Source organism: Convolutriloba macropyga, unplaced genomic scaffold (assembly GCF_964194025.1).
Source record: "Convolutriloba macropyga unplaced genomic scaffold, txConMacr16.3 SCAFFOLD_3190, whole genome shotgun sequence".
NCBI lineage: Eukaryota > Metazoa > Xenacoelomorpha > Acoela > Convolutidae > Convolutriloba > Convolutriloba macropyga.
Window position 1 is genome coordinate 9,915 of NW_027451251.1, and position 19,348 is coordinate 29,262.

At 38.1% G+C, this 19,348-nt stretch overlaps 1 protein-coding gene across 1 annotated transcript; it reads right to left on the minus strand.

Annotated features, from left to right (window-relative positions):
• Window positions 1-837: 837 nt before the first annotated feature.
• Window positions 838-18,128, minus strand: LOC142356510 (zinc metalloproteinase-disintegrin-like VLAIP-A; the record flags this gene model as incomplete). The annotated part of the gene is made up of 2 exons (XM_075408405.1): window positions 838-1,075; window positions 17,970-18,128. Coding segments are annotated over 2 exons (397 nt in total), but the record flags the coding sequence as incomplete, so codon positions are not given.
• Window positions 18,129-19,348: the final 1,220 nt, after the last annotated feature.

Here is a 19,348-nt window from a genome sequence, read left to right on the forward strand (position 1 = left end):
TTGTTCTGAGATCGTTTGAGCTTGTTTGTCGATTAATTGTTTCTGTTCTTGTACGATTTCGTTTTTTTGCTTTAACTGTTTTCGCATGTCCTCGATGGTGTTTGTAAGTCTTGAAAGTTCATTACTCAATTCAGTTTTAGTTTGCTGAGGCATTTTTAATCAAAACTTTGGTTGGATTTCGATTTACGCAGCAAATTGCATTTACCAACTGTTCTGCTCTTTGACTTTTTTTTGATTGTTATTCCCCAATTAATTGATTAACTTTTTTGTTTGTTATTTTTTTATTGTTATTCCCCAATTAGCCCCGCTTTCTCGTGAAATATGAATAAAAGGCGTAATAAAACACTAGTCACAAACAAATTGATAGCTTTGCAGTTATAAAAGATTTAGTATTACGGTTTGTCTTTTTAAGAAAATTCGAAATCTTACTATGAAAATGTTTTTGTCCTCATTAGACAACACAATTTCGTAATCTTTTGTAATAACCTGAACATTTGAAGTCTTATGCGGTTTTTGATCTGGATACAATCCATTTTACTCAAGCCTTTTGAGGATCCCCTTAGATTAAGAATTTATAGTGCAATTTTCGGATCCCACTTGAAAAAAGTTTTCATATAGGATTTTACATAATATATATAATTTCTCTCAATTTCGTTAAAGATCGAAAATTTTCTGAAAGGATATCTTTTGTTAAATGCTTCAATCGAGTTGTCTTTATAAGTTGATTTTTTGCATTTATTACATACAGCTCGTCATCGACCGGAAATACTAATAGACAGCAAAATGCTTAATAACAAAGATTAAACAAAGAAATGATATAAAGGTTTTAAAACAAACCATTTGCATTGGGAGTAATGCGATGAGCAATACCCATATAAACAGTGCCCGGGAAGTCCATGTATTTCGCACTGGAATCCCGGTCTCTTCACATGGTCATGCGGACATTCTGGGGAGGTTCCGTTGCATATCTCAGCAACATCACAATCTCCTGTCTCCTCTCGACATACGAAGCCTTGTGTTCGGACAGAACACGTTGAGGGGTCGCAACAGAGATCCATTCCTGAACACGATGCTCCTGTAATAGCGGAAATGTGCTTAAACATTACGCAATTGTTACCCAATGATAGGGGAAATTTCGTTGAAGACCTTTCTTCTTGACCCGAGAGGGATTTCATACTCATAAGATCACTAAGATCCGCAGGGTTTGAGAGGTTTATCAAAAGCGGAAGAGATAGAAAGAGGACGAGAGCGCATAAATAAATAATAAAAATTGCTCTTGCAATTAATAGTTTGCTTCTTAAATTAATGTTTGATTTGCTTCTGTAAATTAACGTAGATGAAGAATACCAAGATATATCTAACAAAGTTATGAGCCATGATAAATTTCTAGCTCGTTCTTCATACTTGTTTGTTTTGGTTTCGTTTTTAAGCAGAACCTTCAGAACATTAATGAGGAATAATCAGACGTTAGCTCTATCTCTCTCCCTCACTTGTTCGTTTGCTATGAACTCCTTCAAAATCTGCATTGACCAAGGAATAACTTCAAATACGTAAACAACACAACTCTGCTTTAATGTAGTCAGTTCACAATTTTAGTAAGTTTTTGAAAAGAAATATATTTTCTCAAATTAGTCATTGGAAAGTTTTAAAAGCGTATCTAAAAAAGTTGTCACTGTTTTTTTCGCAAAAAATAGCACCTTTGCAATAAAAGTAAAAGCCTTAACTTTGAGAAAATTTTGCGGTTCACTCATGTATATGTATTATATATTCACTGCTTCTCGCTGGAGTCTGGGAGCAAGTTTTTTGAAAATCTTTGCAAGTACGTTTAATTATACTGCTAGGAGCGACTTGATGGGTTGATAAAAGATCGTTTGAAAGGAATGTTAATTTGTCCACATTGTTATAGCTAATTTGACATGAAAAGACATACAACCGAACTTAATGTGGCAAAGCACCAAGGGTGAATAAAATTTAAAGCATTATAATTCAACTTAAGCATTTATTGTTTCAAGGTCAACAGACGTGGTGGCTGGAAACAAGTTACGCTGTCAGTGAAAAGAGAGAATGAAAAGTACGAATCGAACATGATCAGACAAAGAGGATTACGAATTGAGCAAGAGCAGACAACTAGGAGTACGAAACAGATGACTGCTCAGACAGTAAGGAGTACGAATCGCACATGATCCGACAACGGGGAGTACAAATCGAGCATATTCAGAACACGAGGAGTAAGAATCGAGCATGGTAAGACAATGAGAACTACGAATTGAACATGATCAGACCATGAGAAGTACAAATCCAGCACAATGAGACAAGGAAAAATAAGAATCGATTATGATGAGACAATGAGAAATGCGAACCGTGTATGATCACACAATGGGAATCAATAATGGATGATTATCATACAACATGGAGTACGAATTGAGCAAGATTAGACAATGAGAAGCACGAATCGGGCATAATCAGAAAACGATGAGTACAAATTCAATGTGATCAGACCATGAGTCGTACGAACCGATCTTTATTGGACAATGAAATCTTCAAATCGAGCACGATCGGACAATGAGGAGTACGAATCAATTATGATCAATCCATGAAGAAAATGAATTGAGCATAATGAGTCTTTTAGAATTAAAAATTGATCATGATCAGACAAAGAGTAGTACGAATCGATCATGATCATTTAAAGAGAAGTAGGAATCGATCTTGATAGGACAATCAGGAGTACCAATCAAGCATGATCAGTGATCGGTGACTGCGAATAGAGCTTGATCAGGTTATAAGTGAACCAAACGAGCATGATGAGACAATGAGACGTACGAATTTATCATAATCAAACTATGAGCGCGATCAGATAGAGCATGATCAGAGGTTGAGAAATTCAAGTCAAGCACAAAAATCAGCGAAAATCACGAATCATGCTTTGTCGGATCATGAGATTACGAATCAAAGAATTTCAGACCATGAGGAGTATGAACAGAACATTATCAAGCCATTATGTATAAGAATTAGTTTTGATCAGACCACGAGGAGTACTTAAGTAACTCGAGCTTGATCAGACGATGTGAAGTACGAATCGCGCATGTCCAGAAAACGTGGTGTACGAGTCGATCTTGATCAGACAGTGAAATGAACAAATCGAGCATAATCAGACAATGAGAATCCAACAAGATCAGGCAACGCGTAGTAGGAATCAAGCATAAACGGACAATGACGATGACGCTTTGAGCATCATCAGGCAACAAGGAGTACTAATCGCATATGACCAGACAACAAAGATTAGGACCCGAGCATGAGCAGACAAATAGTTGAACAAATCAAGAGTTATCAGAAAATTAAAAGCACGATTTGAGATCATTGCGAAATTGTGATCAGACAATGAGGAGTACGAATCAATCATGGACACACAAGGAAAAGTGCGAAACAAGGATGACCAGACAACGAAATGTACGAATTGAGCACGGTCAAGTAAAGTGAAGTACGAATTGAGCTCGACCACACAACGAGGAGTATGAACTGAGCACAATCAGACAACGAGGAGTAAAAACCGAACTTGATCTAAGAAAGAGAAGTGCACATCAAATCACCAGACAATTAGCTGTACAAATTGGGCTCGATCAGGCAAAGAAAGGTACGAGTTGAGCAAGTTCACATAATGAGAAGTACTAATAGAGTTTCATCAGACCTTAGTCAGAATACGAGGATTATGAACCGAGCATGATTAAGCCATGGAAATTACAAATAAAGTTTGACCAGACCATAATGTGTACTAATGTTGAGCATTAACATACGATGTTAAGCACAGGTTATGCTTATCAGACAACGAGGAATAGGATTGGAGCAAGATAAGACAATGAGGAGTACGAATCATTTTCGATCAACCCGTGAGAAATCAGAATCGAGCATCATGGGGCATTGAGGTGCAAATCCAACACGATCAGACAAAGAGTAGTACGAACTGAGCGTTTTCAGTCCACAGGGCGACTCGAGCATGAGGAAGCAATAAAGGAAATCAACCAAACGTGATCGGAGAGCGAGACGCAAGGATAGAGCGTGATCAGGCCATGAGAGTACCAAAGGAGCATGATCAGACAATGAGCAGTACGAACCAAGCTTGATCATATCATGAGTACTAAACAAAGAGAATTTGATAAGAAAATGAGGAGTACCAACCAAGCATGATAAGTAAGCGAAGAGTGCGAATCGCGCTTGGTTTTACCATGAGAAAACAAATCAAGGATGATCAGACCACGAGAAGTAAGAACCGAGCATGATCAGGCATTCCATTTTGAAGTTCAAATCGCTCATGATCAGTCAATGAGAAGTAGGAATCGAACATGATCAGACAATGACAAGTACATATCCAGCATGGTCAGACAGCGAGGAGTACGAATGCGGCATGATGAGACAACGCTGAGTACAACTCGAGCTTGATCAGACGACTAGTTGAGCAAATCGAGCAGCATCAGAAAAATAGAAGTCAAAATTGAGTAAGATCAGAAAATGTGAAATACGAATTGTGCAATTGCAGACTATGGGGATTAAGAATCGGGCCTCATCAGACATAAACAAGTACAAATCAAGCAAAAACAAGTTCAAGTACAATCAGACAACGAGAATAACAAATGCAGCGTGATCAGACAATGCGTAGTAGTTATCGAACATATAGTGACCAGGGCAATGACAAGTCGAGCTTGATCAGTCAACGAGGAATACAAATCGAGCATGGTCAGACAACAAGGAGTACGAATCAAGCATGATCAGACAATTAGGTGTCCGAATCGAGCATGGCCAGACAATAAAAATTTTAAATCGATTATGACCAAACAACGAGGATTACGAGTCAAGCTTGGTCGAACAATGAAAAATTTGAATCGTGCATGACCAGTCAACGAGGAACACAAATCCAGCATGAACAAACAATTAGAAATAGGTCAGTGACAAATACGAATTTAGCATAATCAAAATCAATGTTATGAATCAAGCATGATCAGACAAATAGGTGTCCAGATCAAAAATTGACATGATCGGACGATGGAGAGTACAAATCGGGCGTTGTTGGTTAAATAGGTGCTCATTTCGTGCTCCTAAAATAGAATTGTCAGACAATTAGGTCAGACGAATAGGGCCTGATCAGAGAACGAAAGTTACTAATCGAGCATGATGAGACACATAGGTGTTCGAATGAAGCGTGATAAGGCAATGGAAAGTGCAAGATCAGCCAACGAGGAGTACGATTGGAGATTGATAAGACAATTAAATGTGCAAATGGAATATGACAAGATAATGAAGAGTTAGAATCGAGCATGACCAGACAATGAAAAGTAGAAATCAAGCTTGATCAAACTGTCAGGAGTACAAATGCAGCACAATCAGACAGCGCGGAATACCACTCGAGCCTGAGTAGACAACCAAGATAAGTCAACAAAGAGTAGGAATCGAGGATGGTCAGACAATGAAAAAAGCTAATCAAATATGACCAGACAACGTAGAGTAAAAATCAAGCGTGATCAGACAGTGACAAGTACAAATCAAGCTTGATCAAACAGCGAGAGTTATGATTCGAGCACAATCAGACAACTTGGAATAAGACGCGAGCATGAGCAGACAAATATGCGAACGAATCCATCGTGATCAGATAATGAATGTTGAGAATCGAGCATGATCAGACAAATAGATGTCCGAATCGAACTTGATAAGACAATGGAAATGCGAATCGAGCACGATCAGACAGCAAAGAGTACAAATCGAGAATGGTCTGACAACAAGAAGTGGAATTTGAAGCTGACCAGACAACATGGAGTTCTAGGGTAGCCAGACAATGCGAAGTAGGAATCGAGCATGAAGAGGCAAAGACAAGGATTAGTCGAGCCTGATCATACAACTAGATGTACGATTTAATCATGATATGATATTGAAAGTCTCGATTTAAGCATGATCGATCAGAAAAACAGGTGAACGACTCGAATATGATCAGAAGATGAAAAGTACGAATAGGGTTGATCGCACAACGAGGAAAACAAATATATCAAGATCAAAAAACAAGGAGTAGGAATCTAGCTTGATCAGACATAATACAAAATGAGCTTTATCAGGCAAGGAAAAGTGCAACTCGAACATGATAAGACAACGAGTGGTACGAGTCGGCGTTCAGCAGACAATTAGGTGTAAGAATCGAGCATGATCAGACAATGAAAAGCACGAATCGAGCATGATCAGATATTGAGAAGTACGAATCAAGCATGTTCAGATAATGAGAAATTCATATCGGGCATGATCAGATATTGAAAAGCTGGAATCGAGCATGATCAGATAATGAGATAAACGAATCAAGCATGATCAGATAATGAAAAGTACAAATCGATATTGATCAGACGTTATGGAGTACGAATCGAGCATGATAAGACAATGGAAATACGAATCAATCATAATCAGACAACAAAGAATACGAATCGAGCATTTTCAGACAACGAGATGCGTGATTCGAAGTTTACCAGACAACAAGGAGTTCTAGCATAGCCAGACAATGCGAAGTAGTAATCGAGCATGAAGAGGCAAAGACAAGGATGAGTCGAGCCTGATCATACAACTAGATGTGCGATTTAATCCTGATTTGAGGTTGAAAGTTATGAATTGAGCATGATCGATCAGAAAAATAGGAGAACGACTCAAACATGATCAGAAGATGAAAAGTACAAATCGAACATGATTAGAAAAAAAGAAGTACGAATCGAGCACGGTCAAATAATGAAAAGCACCTAACGAGCATGATTAGGTAATCAGAAAAACGAACCGAGCATGATCAGATAGTGAGAAGTACAAATCAAGCATGTTCAGCTAATGAAAAGTTCAAATTGGGCATGATCAGATCATGTTAAGCTGGAATCGAACATGATCAGATAAAGAGATGTACTAATCGAGCATGATCAGATAATGAAAAGTTCAAATTGAGTATGATCAGACGTTATGGAGTACGAATCGAGCGTGATCGGAGGATGAGATATAGGAATCGAGCATGATCAGTTAATGAAAAGTACGCATCGAGCATGATCAGATAATGAAAAGCACAAATAGATATTGATCAGACGTTATGGAGTACGAATCGAGCATGATAAGACAATGGAAATACGAATCAATCATGATCAGACAACAAAGAATACGAACCGAGCATGTTCAGACAACGAGAAGCGTGATTCGAAGTTGACCAGACAACAAGGAGTTCTAGCATAGCCAGACAATGCGAAGTAGTAATCGAGCATGAAGAGGCAAAGACAAGGATGAGTCGAGCCTGATCATACAACTAGATGTGCGATTTAATCCTGATTTGAGGTTGAAAGTTATGAATTGAGCATGATCGATCAGAAAAATAGGAGAACGATTCAAACATGATCAGAAGATGAAAAGTACAAATCGAACACGATTAGATAAAGAGAAGTACGAATCGAATACGACCAAATAATGAAAAGCACCTAACGAGCATGATTAGGTAATCAGAAAAACGAACCGAGCATGATCAGATAGTGAGAAGTAAAAATCAAGCATGTTCAGCTAATGAAAAGTTCAAATTGGGCATGATCCGATAATGTTGAGCTGGAATCGAGCATGATCAGATAATTATATGTACTAATCGAACATGATCAGATAATGAAAAGTTCAAATTGAGTAAGATCAGACGTTATGGAGTACGAATCGAGCGTGATCAGAGGATGAGATATACGAATCGAGCATGATCAGTTAATGAAAAGTACGCATCGAGCATGATCAGATTTTATGTAGTACGAATTGTGCTTGATCAGAAGATGGAAAATACAAATGGGGCTTGATGACACAACGAGGAAAACAAACACAGCAAGATCAAACAATGAGGAATAGGAATCGAGCTTGATCAGACACTGACAAGTACAAATCAAGTTTGACCAGGCAATGAAATGTGCAAGTCGATCAGACAACAAGTACAAGTCGAGCTTCAGCAGACAATTAGTTGTACGAAACTAGCAAGCAATTAAAAGCACGAATCGAGCATGATCAGATAATTGGAATTACAAAACGAACATGATCAGATAATGAGAAGTACGACTCGAGCATGATCAGATAATGAATAGCACGAATCAAGCATGATCAGATAATGAAAAGTACGAATCGAGCATGATCAGAAGATAAAATGTACGAATGAGGCTTGATCACACAACGAGGTAAAAAAAACCAGTAAGATCAAACAGCGAGAAGTAGGGATCGAGCTTGATCAGACATTGACAAGTACAAATCGAGCTTAGCTTGATCAGGCAATGAAATTACATATACATTTGAAGACTTTAAGTTTTGCTGGTTATGCTATTCAGACTTCACGGTTTTATTTGACTTTGAGAATATTCACCTATTTTTGGAGCTCAAACTTCAAATGGACGGCCTTGTTTTCCATTGGGAAAACAATAATTCTCTTTGGTATTGCAGGAACATGGTTCACTACTTGCTCTTGTAGACTCCGTTGTTTGCTCGAACTATCGCTGACTGACCCGTCGGTAGTTTCTTTAACTAGACACAGATTATAAAATTATCAACTCCAATATTTCTTCCTTTACGGCTATTTTAAGCAGAATTCTCAAATTTTAAATTTGTAATTAGGTTTAGTTTTTGAAATACGAATTGTCATTTATCAAAAAAAAATAATTATCCAATTAAATAATTTAGAACACGGGAATCGAAAAGGAAGGAAGTTTTATAAAGTTGTAAAATCCTAACTGAGAAAACGTAGATAACTTGTCTGAAAAATGTAACGGCTGCTCTCCTATTAAAGAAAAGGAAAACTTTACACCGCCAAGTTCGTTGCGGCGGCTTCAAATCTGTTCAGATATTACGTTTATGAGGTTTACATTTGAGAACTGTCATATCCAATATACTTTAATGTACCGTTGGCTTACTTGGCAATCAATTAGTCACAACAACTAATCGCAAAGCTTTACTGTTCAACACAGTTGTTTTGCTCAGAATACAAAAAGATTCAAAGATAAAGCAATCAAACTTTGCTGGAGTTTTGGTTAAAAACTCGTTAAAAACTCGACATTGCAAAATTTTGTGTGTCCAGCTCTAGGTATCTCTCCGTGGGGAAAAAATTTCAACATCCGATGTGTTGATAATTTCAGAGATTTTTTCCAGATAACCAAAGTTAAGAAATGTAAGAAAAATCGCATTTTGTGCGTCGCTTCATTAAAACCAGTTGCTCAAAATTGTAATCAGCGAAGTTGTGCTAGAATTAATCAAGTCTAGTAATTTGAAATTGACTCTGTGCTTCGTTCAGTTTTTCATACTTAGGAACTTTATCCTTCGGAAAGAATGTTGGAGATTATCAAAAATGATTCTCTTTTCAACAAGTCAAAGTTATTTAAGCTAATCAACCACTAAGCTGCTCCTCAGAAACAAGACACAATGACAAGTAAGTTACGCTTCAGTACGCACAAATTAATTAGTTTCTACAGACTTTTTGTAGTTTTTAAACCTCATTTTATTCTGCTAGAAATGTTGTTTTTCATGTCAAATTTGCATCTCCGATGGGTTGTAGATAAAGATAACAACAAAATTTGAACAGTTTTCTATAACGTGACCTTTCCTTTTTGAAGTTGATGTCACGGGATGTTTGTTAATCATGTAAAAGCTGTGTCGAATGTTCTGTGTTAAAAACAAGTTGATTTGCAAATCAATTTTAGAAAATCTGATACAATTCGATCTAGTCGTATAAAATTTGTAATACTGTATTGCTGAAATTGGTTTGGTTTGAGTTTGAGTTTCAGTTTCACTTCATGAATGACGAGGACGTAATAATAATAGTAATTAATTATCAATTTGAACAAACAATTTAAATAACAAATGCAATTAAAATGATTAAAATTTGCTGCTTATGCTTTTCTAACTTCACGGCCGGATTTGACCTTGAGATGATTTACCTATTTTTGAAGCTCAGCCTTCTCATCGCTGGCCTTGTTTTTCTATTGGGAAAACACTACTTTTCTTTGGTTTTGCAGGAACATTGTTCACTACTTGTCTCTTGTAGACTCCGTCGTTTTCTCGAACCCGCTGATTGACCCGTCGATGGATTCCGTAACAAAACCCAGGTTATAAAATTGCCTCTGATTGCTGTCTCCGAATAACGAAACGAAGTCGCCTCCTTTATGGTTTTCGTTCGCCGTAGATCGCCATGTTTGCGCAATTATTCAATGTTTGCTGATACTCCTTACGAAGTATCTCCCAAATGATATTCGCATAAGCTTGAGTTTGCCAAAACAGCTTCAGATGATAGATAAAGTCTACTGCGCATTTTAGATATAGTAATCAGAATAGTTGTTGCCCAGAAAAACGTGATGGGAGGAAATGTTTCGAAGTGAATAAAGTCTGAAATGACTGGAGTAAACTGTCTCGAGTTCAAGGTCTGCTCAAAGTTACTCATAGTGACTGCAAAAACGTCCTCTGTGACCAACCTGTGTTGCCAACGTTACATAAATTGCTCTCTTGTAACTTCTGACTAACCCTTTGTATACTCCTTCAAATTGTTGTACTGTGGGTGGTTTGAATTTTAATCCAATTTCTCGTTGAAAAAGACGTTCTGCGATCCCTTAATCACGTTGCCCGATCTGCACGGTGAAAGTGCAATTGTTGCTTATTCCAAAATTCGCTAAACCTATTCAAGCAACTATCTACACCGCGTAAATTTGCATTTACTGGTGAAATCGTTTGGGTTCTAACCTTTTTGTAGGTAACAAAATTGTTCTTGAGCAGTCGTATGGCGTTTTTATGCCTTCCACATCACAATCCGCATCTTAAGCTGAATAATGATTGTCACATGCTCAGTGCCTTCAAGCCAATTTTTCTTTAGCTCTTTTCGCAATAACAGCTCAACTGCATGATGTTTCCAATGCAGCAACATTGGAAACGTTGCACTGCAGTCCAATTAAATTTTGCCTTTTCTGCATTTGGCTCAAAGAAGACCTTTCAAATCAAGGTAGGGTGAGAACTTGGGGATTTCCATCTCAACTCTGCTGAAACTTCATCTCTTTGTCGAATTGTTCTTGCTGTGGTAGCATGAAGAGAATTGCCTCAAGTTTTTCTTGTTCTTCGATGTTGAAAACATGTGTTGTCGGTTTAATGCTCGTTGTACTGTTTTCACTGGCCTGTTAATGTTAAGTCTGACCAAAAAGCTGCAACTAATTGTCTTCAATTCATGTTCCTTAACTATCTGCTCCTGAGACCTTTCTGCCACGACTGCCGACTGCAACGCCAATCCTGATATTGAAAGGTGTCTCATGTAGCCAATCTGCACTTTTCAATGACAAATTGTAAGCCAGCTGTGCATTCTTTCTGTGGTTGTAGATAGGCCACTGCACACATCGTGTCTTCAGATTCACCAGTACACACATGAAGTCCAGTTTTGTCCCCCGTTGTATAGAAATTACTCCAATCGATGCTTATTTCAGCTAAAATTGGAGTTTTTCTTTCTCCAATTTAAATGCTCTGCTGCTTCACTAGGTGCCACTTCGATGTCGCACTGCTGCCCATTCCCATTCCAGATGCCCTTCAGAATTCGTAATCTGTTTCAAGTGGACATTGAACAGAGTGAACAATCCAATCGGGTCAAATAATGATGATTACGGAAACAAATTTTTCGTTCGAGTTATGAGTGTTCCAAGTTCAGTGTTAGTAGCTCGGTAGACTTGAAGAATAACATCAGTAACAGTCTTTTATAGTCCAAGCACTGATGATCCCTCTGTATTGGACTCATCTTCGACTTGCATCGTGTTGCTGATTGTTTTCCCGTCTTCTAGGTTTGCTTCAATCACTGTAACGCTGCTTCCTATCCACTTCTTTTGTTCAAACTCATGTTCACAGAGAAGAAGTTGCAACTTATTGAACACTTTGATTGCTTCTTCATTGGAATCTAATTTGATGAAATAGTCCTCGTAGAATTTTTTTATTGACCTTGCTACTATTGGATATGTTTCCTCAATATCAAGTTCCACACGCTTGAGAGCATGATTTGCACATGATGGATAACTCTTAGCTGTGAATATGTGACGCGGATATTTGTATAATTGCAGAGATTTGTTAGTTCCTGGTTTCCCTAGAAGCCTTAAGGAACTTTTATCCTGTTCATGACTTTGCAATTGCACAAAAATTAAATCAATGACAGTTGTCCGTTTTACTGGTCCATCGCGAATATGTATATTATTCCAATCAGGAGACACAGTAGATCAAGTCCTACTGGTAGCTTGTCGTTTATGCATATTGTATTTAGGCGTTGACTTTTTTTCATGCGACGTTGCCATTACATCCCACCTTGCCAGGCATGTTGGGGTTTAGAACTGGATGGTGTGCTAATTACCAGTCTTTCTCAAATGTGCATTTCACTTCAGTCACCTGTAGTATTTTACTGAATCCCTTCTGTACGTCTGTATCTAATGACTAGTGACGCAAACTTAAGAGACTTGGATCTCTTTGGATTCTTTGCTCCAATGCGTAGGGCTGACCAAGGGCTGAAATGCGATTTTTCGATAGGTTTTATTCTGATCCATTCCACAGCAGTCCCACTTCGTACCGGTAAAGTTCGTCGTAACTCCTGGCATTCTCTGTGCCAGTGGTTCCTTTTCTGACTAATTTACAACGGTGATTTTAGAAGCATAAGCTTCTATGTCCGACGCGCTTTGAATTACTCTGCTAATTTTCATATTTTTTGAAGGCGAAGAGATTAGGACTTCTTTTTCCCTCATGGGTCCACTGACTGCCTATCCTAGTTCTGATAGAACGATGGAAGGCTAACTTCGTGTTCCTATATTGTAATCCAATGTATCTCATAAGCATATGGACCAAGGATGATGCCAACGTCAATCAAATAATACTTTTGTTTGGGAGAAATCTCAGGTGAATGAAGCTTTGCTTCAGCATGTTGTAGTCATTGTTTGTGGTTCCAAAGGAAACTATCCAGCGTGCAAAGATCTCAATCGCTTGCACTTTTTTTATAGTCCCTTAATTTTGATAGGAACCTTTTATATCTTCAGATCCTTCGTTCCAAGTATGCCAGCCATGTTTAGCGTAACCTCGGTTCATCGGGCTTGAAACCTCTCTTGCACGCTCTGATCGTTGAATGAAACAATTGACTCTTTTTTCTGGAAACTGAATATTATCTTTCAGTTGCCATCGCTCTGTATTGAGACAGGATAAATTTTATAAAGCTCGTAACACTGTCCATAAAACGGTAACTTAAGCGCTGCTTCCGCACTGCTGCGAACCAATCATTCACACTCATGTTCTTGAATAATTGACTCTTCCAAATACTCTTAGTGCCATCAACTAGTGGGCAGTGATCATTTTGGGCTGGCTTTATTCCTTTCAAATTTGAACTCGCAATAAATGTCTTGGAGAGCCGTTTGTCTCAATATGGGTTTCTTTGGTCTTCTTCCTCTTCTCGCTCTCCCATGAAATTCTAAAAATCTGTCATGCACAAACGCCATTACAGGTAGCCATTTTTATAATGATACATAATCACATCAGCCATACTTCATTTTTGGTCTTTAACATAGAACCACCATTTCTCTTTGAGAACTTGAGACAGTTTATGGAGGCCAATAATGATGTCAAGCTTGATAGCAGACCGCAAACTTTTCTGTACTCTTTGAGCACGTTCGCAAAATTAGACACAATAACAATGATTTTGATCAGAGTTGTTGATTTGTAGGGCTTCATTTGGTTAGCTTTGGGGAGACTCTCCAGCTGTTTGCATGAGGCTTTAGAATTTTGCTCTCCAGAATGCTCGGCAGAATAATACTCCATTGCAGAAATTGAAGACTTTGCGGTCACTTGAGAACTTGTTGAATTTCACCTCCGGCAGTTTATTGCAACATATTTTGAAGAAGCGTTCCGGTTTTCAGTGGTTGATGAACGATCGCGTGAATTTCGATATCGTGAGAAGCAACTGTTCTCATTCATTTCATGGGTTGACTTGAAGCGAGTCGTTGCTTAATCTGGTTTTAGGCGGTGGTCAATTCTACTTAGCCAGTCCGAGATATCTCTCTTCTTTGGGCTCCAGATCACGGAACCTTTTTCCCTCAGAGGGATTGAGTGGGAAAGATGTTCTCCTCGAATTGCCCTAGCCAACGCTATTCTCCCAGTAGTTGATGCTTTGTCTCGGGTTCCTTCCTTTGCATTTCTAGCTCTAGCTTTCTCCGTTCAAAACTTGTGGGTTCGAGTCTCAAAAGTGTTTCAAGTTTGGTATCGAAATTCTTCATCCGTTCATCTTGCCTTTGCCCCGCTATCTTGGTAGCTTGCTCATGCTTCGTTATATACTGTTTGAGCAACTGAGTTGCGTTGCTTTGCTCTGCATTTTTTTGTTGCCGTGACTATGCTTTTATATGCCAGCAAATGAATGTCCAATTTCAATATGCACTTAAATGTTCAACACAGTTCCCTGTGTAGGGAAAAGTTGTTTCGATGGTGCAGTTATTGGGATTTCTTCCTCCTGGAGGTGAGCAGCATGAGCATGTTGGTAAAGATTGTTTAACGTGTTGGGTCGACCTAAATTGTTGATTAGTTTGTTGCTAAGCCTTCGCCTTCGTGTAGTGTTAACTTTTCCATTAAGCACTAATTTTTGAAACTTTTTTTCGTAATTGACAGGCGCCGGTTGATACTATATGGGTACTGTTTTGTAGTAATGGTGGATTCTTTAGTTTTTTTCAAGCAGGGTTTGAACTTTAATTTCCTTTTTGCATTGCACCATTCAATTTGCCGTTATGGGTTTTCTTTTTTGCTTCCGCCGGTTTTGTTAGTTGCTGTTTTAGGCACTCTTTTCATGAGATCGGACAGTAACTTAGATTCCATTTTACTCGCCCAGGCTGTTGCAGCGGTTTCAGATCTGTCCAGACGCTCAGTTTTTGCAGTTTGCATTTGAGAATTGTATTATCAGCGATACGTTAGAATACCGTTGCAATAATTGACAAACAATTGGTCCCGATAACCAATCCTTCAAATTTGTTGCTCAACAAGCTGGTTTTGCTTACAATTTAGAATAGTTCTAAGTTGGAGCAAGAAAATGTGCTTGAACCTCGTTTAATCAGTCAAATTTCATCTCGCAATAAATACACTAATACCAGCTCCAGACAACTGTTTCAGGCACTGGCCAGGGCAAATAGTTTCTGTTTCTGATGTGTTAATTGCTTCAGAGAGTTTTTCCCTGACACTAAAGTCTTACTAAAGATTTCTGTTCCCAGGAAAATCAAAGCTAATTCTTTTTTCAACAAGTCAACGATTGTTAAACTTTTTAACCTCTCAGATGATCGAGAGAAACAAGATTTGATGACAAGTTGTTACCGCCCAAGGAATTGTGCTTCCGTACGCACTACTTGTCAGTTTAAAAACACCAATTTAGGAATCTCGATTAATTTTTGGTGGTTTTTCAAGCTCATCTTATGCCACCAGTCACGTTGTTTTACATGTTAAAATGCCTCTCCGCTTGGTTTTAAATAATGATAAAGACAGAATGTAAACAGGTTTCTTTAACGTCTTTTTTCATTATTAATTTGATGTCATAGAAATTTTCTAATCAATTAGAAGTTTTGTTCAATATTTTGTATCGACAACAGGTTGATTCGCAAATCAATCGTAAAGACTCTGATGCAAACTGTTCAAGTCGTTTGTACGTCGTAATACTTTTTCACTGAAATTGAAAAAATTCGAGTTTGAGTTTGAGTTTCACTCCATGTAGGATAAACACGAGCTGTTAAAATTGTTGCTAAAAGAAAACTAATCAAATTGGTTTCGATAAAATGTTGCATTCAGTTTTGATTGACGCTGGTCCGACTTCACTACTTGATTTGACTTTCAGACAATTTTCTGGTTTGTGAAACTCAACTTTTACAACAATATTTATAAAAACTGAAAACATTCTTGTGCTGAAACAAGATTTTAAGAAACAATTTATTTAAAATATTAGCTACAACGAGAAAAAAACCTTTTAGTAATTTTCTCCTCCTGTTTTTTGTAACTGAGTTTTTTGCAACTGTTTAATGCTTGCCAAAGACAACTTGAAAAAAATGTAAGCATCAACTTGAAAAACAATGCTACTAAATCTTTCGCTGTCATAAGCTACACGCATGCTACACGCATGCTACACGCATGCTTTTCAAGTGAGTGTCAATAATCACGTAACTAAAGTAAACAACAATTCACAAATCACAAGACTGGCAACTTGCTTTTGCTTTGTTATGTACCCTTTGAGCAACTGAGCTGCGTTGCTCTGCTCTGCATTTTTTTCTGTTGGGTGACTTTGCTTATATATGCCAGCAAATGAATGTCCAATTTCGCTAGGCACTTAAGTGTATTGGACAAAGTTCCCTGTGTAGGGAAAGGTTGTTTCGACGGCGCAGTTTATTGGGATTTATTCCTCCTGGAGATGAAAAGCATGTTGGTGGAGATTGTTTAACTTGTTGGGTCAACCTAAATCGTTGATTAGTTTGTGGCTAAGCCTTCGTAATGTGTTAACTTTTCCTACTGAATCTTAAAGATTCTTTTCGTAATCGACTTGCGATGGTTGATACTTCTCGGGTACTGTATTGCTGTATTGGCAGATTGGCAGATATTGGCTGGATTGGCAGATATCCTTATTGAATTGCATATTTTGATTTGCCTTGCTGGCTTTTCACTGACGCTTTTGCTGATAATGTTAAAAGCTGCTTTGGAGGCACTCTCTTTATCAGAATGGAAAGTGGCTTGCCTTCTTCTTTACAAACCCAGTTCGCTACGGCGGTTTAAGATCTGTCCAGATGCTAAGTTTCGTAGTTAACTTATAAAAACTGTGCTATCTGCTATACGGTACTTTATCGCTGCCTTCAGTTTTTTGAAGGTAATCTTTCAAGTTTTTTGGCGTTATTAAATTTGTCATCTGACTGTTCGAGCTAATCAACAGATCAGTCCAACAATTGTTTTGATTTCCAAAGGTAATGACTTTCAGTTATGTTACCCAAATTTTTGTTCGCATGGTGTTTCACTTGAATGCCAGTTTAAAATTTGTTTAGATTGTTATTTTTGTCTGCTGAACACTTTGCTCAGGTTAAGAGCGGTTCAACGTTGATTTCGTCACCAAAATTCGTCGGTTTGTTATCCACCTATATGTTTTTAGGACGTCGCACAATATTTTTTAAAGTCATGTTTTCATAGAGTAAACACAGCGTGCATAATAAGATACTGTATCGGAAAGAAGTGTTTATTTACAGTCATCATAATCTTAAAAAGCGCAAAATTGTATATATTTCTGAAGTAGGAAAATTAACTAAGTGCTTAGTATATTTACATATACAGCTTGTTCAGTATATCTAGCCATTTAGACGCAGAGCTCAGCTGAGCCTGTTGCCCTTTGGGGCCGATTCAGTTGGTGCTGGGCTTGAATTGCCATCCAGTAGGTTGCATCCTCACCGAGTTAGAAGAAGCAATTCTACTACATTTTCTGACACTTTTTAATGTTGGCCTAAGCTTCTAAGCACTTGGCATAGACTGATTAATTGATTCACTTTGTCGACATACAATATGGAAGTAGCAATATAGGATTGCATTAGATAGCAACAAAATGTGTGTATTTTTTGTCTGTAACACTACTACAATTTATAACAAGTAATAACTGAGTTACAATTAAAAGTTTGCGTTACTTATACGCTCATGTGGATATCAAAAGTTGTGTTTTCTTATTTTTATGTTGAAAGATTTCAGTAAAATCAAATTTCTGAGAAAATTATTGTGTGTTCGTTTTAAAGGTAGGTATTAGATGCAGATGCGCCAAATGATAAAAATTATTGGTCAGATAGAAACTCACGCCAGAGTCATTTTTGTTGGAGGCTTTGACTAAAATTTAATCGTCATAAAATATTTTTTAATCAATTAAACCACGTTGAAAAGTCAACATTGCACAATTAAAGTAACGTTTTCTAAATAAATGTGTAAACCTTGAGCCAGGGTGCAGTTATTTGGGTTGCAGCAGGGGTCCTCGCAAGTGTCCACTGATCCACAGTCACACTCCTCCCAGTCCTGATTGACCAGGTAGTCACCACAGTAGCTGACGTCAACCTGCTTCTCCGGCTCGTTGTGCAGACACTGGCTTGCCCCTAGGTTCACAGTATATTAATAAACCGTTTTTTATATCATACCTTGAACTTGTTTGAAACCACCAATATTCTGCGATTCTAGACAGGCATGGACCAGATGGACTTGGGTTGAAGACATGGTGTCTGGTGCGACCCAGCTCATTGTCTGGACAACGTTTTTCTGCCGTTACGTCCGACCCATTAAGAGTTTGGTCTCTTAGACCATATCCATGTTTCCTCCTGTGCAATCTGGCCCTTGCCCATGCTTGTTGATATATAAATAGCAACTAAAATTAGCACAAATAGCATATATAAACAGCAGCGGTATCAAATCTCTGTTTGCGAACCAAAATTCTTCCGACCAGACTCACACGGGCGCATATTGCGCTCAAAATTAGAGTTGTTTTTCCCTTCAGAAATATTTTTATTTTTCTCCCCATGCGCAAGCTCAACTCCAACACCCTCATTAAGATCATGCAACATTTCACATTTCACTCAGGATAAGTCACAATAAAACGCAAGCAAAGAGAAGGACAAAGATCTGGTCATACAAGAAAACTCTAACGGTTCTTCACGCTCTGATTTAAACCTCCCATTAAGAAATGAACAAAAGACCAATTTGACTCCTCTGCTAATTGCCCGTTTCGTGACGCGTCTGAAAAAGAGAAAATGCATCCAGTTTTATTGAACCCATCAAGGAAAAGGAACAAATTTTCTGGGAGGAGGCAACATAAAATAGACAGACAACAAGAGCCCTCTACAAGCATTCAAACCAATATGCACGGAGACATGGAAGAACTCGGCATTGAAACCAAAAGAAGAAATCTTAACACCAGCAAACGAAATGCAGGAAAAGATCGAATTTGGCATGGAATTTTTAAAACAAGAACCTCTATTCAAGGCCTTCATTTCCTGCTGAATGAGAAATTGAAGCTCTTTTTTCGCGTTCTCTTCTTCTCTTTTCCGGGATTTAATTTAAGAGAGTTGATGAATATAGTGGTTGAAACAGTCAACACACAATTCACTTATGCACGACCTACAGCCCTGATTTGTAATTTGAAATTGGATTTGTTCCCCATGAAGACGCTACCTATCGAACCCGAGAGCCCCATGTATGCGGTGTGGAAACCAGCTAGCTCAAACGTACACTACTGACCTAAACCCGTCACTGAAAAATTGCATGTGAGACAGATACTTAATTTAATCCTTCTATTCCATTTGGTCAATTTAAAATTTAATCA